Below are 4,013 nucleotides of genomic sequence, written 5' to 3' on the forward strand. Positions count from 1 at the left end.
CATCCTCAGGCAATAGGTCGACGTTACTGCTTTAAGCTTATTCAGTGTGGGCTGTCCCAGGATGACATTGTAGGATGATGGGTAATTGACGACCAAGAAGTCTGCTTGAATTGTCACCTGTGCTGGGTATGTTCCGGCTGTAACGGATAGCATGACGATTCCCCTTGGGTAAATTTTATCTCCACTGAAACTGACCAAGGGAGAATTAAAGGATCTGAGCCTCTTGGGATCCAATCTCAGCTATTGGTAGGCCGTCATATACATTATATCTGCTGAGCTTCCATTGTCCACTAGCACCCTCCTTGTGGTGAATCCTTCCACTTCTAAAGTGATGACAAGTGGATCATCATGGGGTTGCTTTATTCCACTCACAACCCTCTCGAAAAATGTGATGTCGTCATCATACGACCGTCGATACTTCTGGGACGGGTGCTTCATATGGACACTATTGACCTGTCTGTAGTACGTCTTCTTCAAAGACTTGTATGAGCCTCCTGATACCGGCCCCCCAACTATTGTTTGTATTTCTCCCACGACTTGCTTTGGATGATCTCGTCGGTCGCCCTTCGCATTGTCATGATTTTTATCTTCAGTCTTGAGCTGAGGCCGATGATCCCTTTTCACGAACTTTTGAAGCTTTCCATGCTGAATCAACTCTTTTATTTATTCTTTCAGATCGCAACATTCATCGGTGTAATGACAATGATCCTTGTGAAAATGCAATACTTTTTTGTGTCACGTTTCCTCGAGGACGTGCTCAGTGGCTTAGGCCACTTTAACCTTGGCTCGTCCTTTATCTGCATCAGTATTTTGTTAGCAGGCATAACCAACGGCGTGAAATTCGTTCTTTTCCTTGGGGCGTCAAGACTACTTTTGCTACCTTTTGTGTCCGAGTACGGGTCGTTGTGATCCCTTTTCTTTCCATGAGACTCGCTGGTCTCGTCCCTCTTTCGTTTTCCCATTAAGCCTTTGGCCGTGAGGGCGTCCTCCCCATTCATATACTTCTGAGCTTTAAACAGCAGATCGGTCATGGAGGTTGGTGGTGTCTTGCCCAACGAAAAGATAAAGTCGGGATTATTGAGCCCTGCCTGGAAGGTCGTCATAGTGACCTGGTCGTCAGCTTCATCGATCTCCAATACCGCCTTGTTGAACCGCTTTACATAATCCCTCAGGCTCTCTCCTTCTTGTTGTCTTACCGTCAGCAAGTAAGAGGTTGGTCTTTTGTGCCGCTGTCCTCCAATAAAATGGCGAACAAAAGAGTCACTAAGCTGCTCGAAATTCTCAATGGAAGACGCTGGCAATTTGCTAAACCAAACTCTTGCGGCTCCTCTAAGTGTGGCCGGGAACGACCTACAGATAACCTCGTCCAGGGTTTGTTGCAGATTTAGGATGGTTTTAAAGGCTCCTATGTGATCAAGAGGGTCCTTTGTACCATCATAGAATTCTAGCTGTGGTAGACGGAATTTTGGAGGCAAGGGGCACTCCAAGACACTGGGTGTGAAGGGCGAGTCAGTCCGTTTCAGCCTACCATCCAAGTTCATTGCCCTTTTTCCCTTCATAGCATTTTTTACTTCATCGAGCTCTTTCCTTAGATTCTGCATCAAACTACCATTGCCAGGTACGGACTATCCAGTATACTCCATCACACTCTTTCCCTTGTTATTCGCAGGGCTATTGGCTTCTTCGTCATGCTTGCTTCGACTTCGCCGATGGAGCGAAGTGTTACTTCCCTTCGGACAGGCTCGTCGCTTCAGTTCGTCATTGTGCTTCATTAACTCCTGTACATTCGCTGTCAAAGCTTGGATTTGCTGGTCCATCACTACAAGGTCAGGAGGAGTTACTGCTTCGCTGTCCATCTCTAAACTGGAACTTTTATCGGTAGGAGCATGATGGTCGATCCCACAGACGGCGCCAAACTGATGAAGCCGAAAATGTGCCACGTCAGTATGTTCCTCGTCAGAAGGATGGACGACTTCCGGACCTGTAGTCAATACAAGAAAGAAGCAAAGAAAGTACCTTCGCCAGCGTGAGGCCAGTTGGGAATACTCCGATACTTAAGTCAGATTACACAATCCAAACTCAATTTGCTCACAGATTTCTATTTTCTAGCTTTTTGTTCTTTTACCCTCTTCGTCGCACCAGGCTCCCTTTTTATACCCTTCCCTGGGCTGGCGCAGTTATGTTCGTTAAATGCTGGGTTGAGAGTTTCTCTCCTGATCGTTGCATTTATTGAACAGTGATTGCCTTAGTTATGGTGTAACGGACGACCGTTGCGCTGCTCTTGCTTTCATAACAGCTCCTGGTGTAATTAGGGAAGGACAACTATCCGGCAGGTGTTCAGGTATGCCATTAATGCACGTATTCCGCACTGACTGTGATGACAGGGTCTTGCCCCTTTGTTCGTCTACTACAAGGACGCAGGATATGTCATCTTTCTCACCGACGATCAGTCGCAAGTCTTGTCGACGACTGATTTCTGGTCTCCGTCAAAAGAATTAAAGTAGAGGACAAACAAAAAAGACAATTAAGTCTTGGGCTCCTTTCTCACCCACATAGCATGAGTCTTTGGCCGTGAAGATGAAAAGGCACATGTCCTAGTATGTCTACTGAAGGACATAGAAGAATTAGAATTCTCCTGAAATTAAGTTAAAAAGCTCAAGACTTTTAATAACTCTCCAAACAAAGGTGTAGGTCTTTGAGAGGAAATCTATGACCGTTTGGACAATTGCTTATGAGGATACAACTTAAAGCAATTAGGACGAATGTGTCCAGAAACACCACAGTGATGACAAACATTAGGTCTAACAAAGGATTTAGAATTCGCCAAATCAGTTTTAGATTTCATACCTTTATCACCTTTCTCAGATTGGGGCACAAAGACAATCCTTGATCCAGTAGCCGTCGAAGAGGAGGGGCTAGAGGAAACTGCTTATCCTAAGCCAGTCTTATCAGAACTAGGCTTTTGAGCACTCAAGACCTCATCGAGCTTCGCACTAGACATCCTCTCTATTTGAGTTCTAACTTGACTAAGTTTAATCTTAAGATTCTTGACCTTCTCTTCTAATGAGGTGTTCTCCACAACAAGAGTCTCAACTAACCTTGTAGTCTCATCTAGTTTGACTAACAGATCAGCTTTTTTAGTTTTTACCTCATTAAGCTCTTTTTTACAAAGATGAAAAGTCTTTTCAGATTTTATAAATTCAGTGCATAGCTTATCATAGGCTTTCTGAAGGGTCATCTTCTTGGGTACTTCATTATCAGAAGAATCCTCACTATCACTAGCACTCTCCACAATCACTTTATCAGTTGAGGCAACAAAGGCCATAACGTGACTACATCCATCCGCATACTCATCAAAAGAGTCATTCTTAGTGTCACTCCAAATAGCAACCAATCTTTTATCTTTTGACTCCTTGGTCTTTTCCTTCATGAGGTAGTTTGGACACTCTATCCTTATATAACCAAAACCTTTGCACTCATGGCATTGAATAAGGGGTTTCTCATTCTTGCCATTCCTAAAGGATTTAGATTTCCTAGGAGGTTTGCCCTTATCATTTTTCCTAAATTGAAGAAGCTTGATAATCTCATCAATAATGAAGGTTAGATCCTCATCCTCATCTTCATCTTTATCATCATCTTCACTTTCATCTTCATCTTTAAAATCCTCAATCTCTTCCTCTATACCCTTAAGAACTAAGTTTTTACTCTTTCCACCTTTTCCCATTGAGCCTAACCCCATCTTATAGGTTTGAAGGTTCCCTATAAGCTCAGTCAAAGGAATTTGATTAATGTCCTTTGCTTCTTCAATGGCAAGATCTTGACATGGAATCTTTCAGGTAAGGACCTACACAAATACATAAGTCTGGCCCAAAAATCAAATCTGAAAATTCTAATTTTCGTAACCTCGATAGATAGTAGGTGTCGAGCTTTAAACTTTAACAGATACAACTATCGAGCAAGTGTTGAGGGGACAGAAGATTTCTCAATCGATCCACCAGCTGTTGAAAAAGTGT

The 4,013-nt window shown here is 43.3% G+C and overlaps 1 protein-coding gene across 1 annotated transcript; it reads right to left on the bottom strand.

The window, feature by feature from the left end:
* Positions 1–240: 240 nt before the first annotated feature.
* On the bottom strand, positions 241–1,541 carry LOC112029452 (uncharacterized). Its single transcript, XM_024062136.1, has 2 exons — positions 828–1,541; positions 241–645 (listed from the first exon to the last, which is right to left on the bottom strand). The coding sequence occupies exons 1-2, from the start codon at positions 1,539–1,541 to the stop codon at positions 241–243; spliced, it is 1,119 nt and encodes a 372-aa protein (XP_023917904.1).
* Between the last annotated feature and the right edge of the window lie 2,472 nt (positions 1,542–4,013).

Source organism: Quercus suber, unplaced genomic scaffold (assembly GCF_002906115.3).
Source record: "Quercus suber isolate HL8 unplaced genomic scaffold, Cork oak 2.0 scaffold_546, whole genome shotgun sequence".
Taxonomy (NCBI): domain Eukaryota; kingdom Viridiplantae; phylum Streptophyta; class Magnoliopsida; order Fagales; family Fagaceae; genus Quercus; species Quercus suber.

What these genes read in the sequence shown, in the direction of transcription:
- LOC112029452 (XM_024062136.1), bottom strand. Translation starts at nt 1,541, where the DNA reads ATGAACTTGGATGGTAGGCTGAAACGGACTGACTCGCCCTTCACACCC. An exon ending in GAACGAATTTCACGCCGTTG is followed by an intron (nt 646 to 827) that starts GTTATGCCTGCT and finishes GAGTTGATTCAG; the next exon opens with CATGGAAAGCTTCAAAAGTT.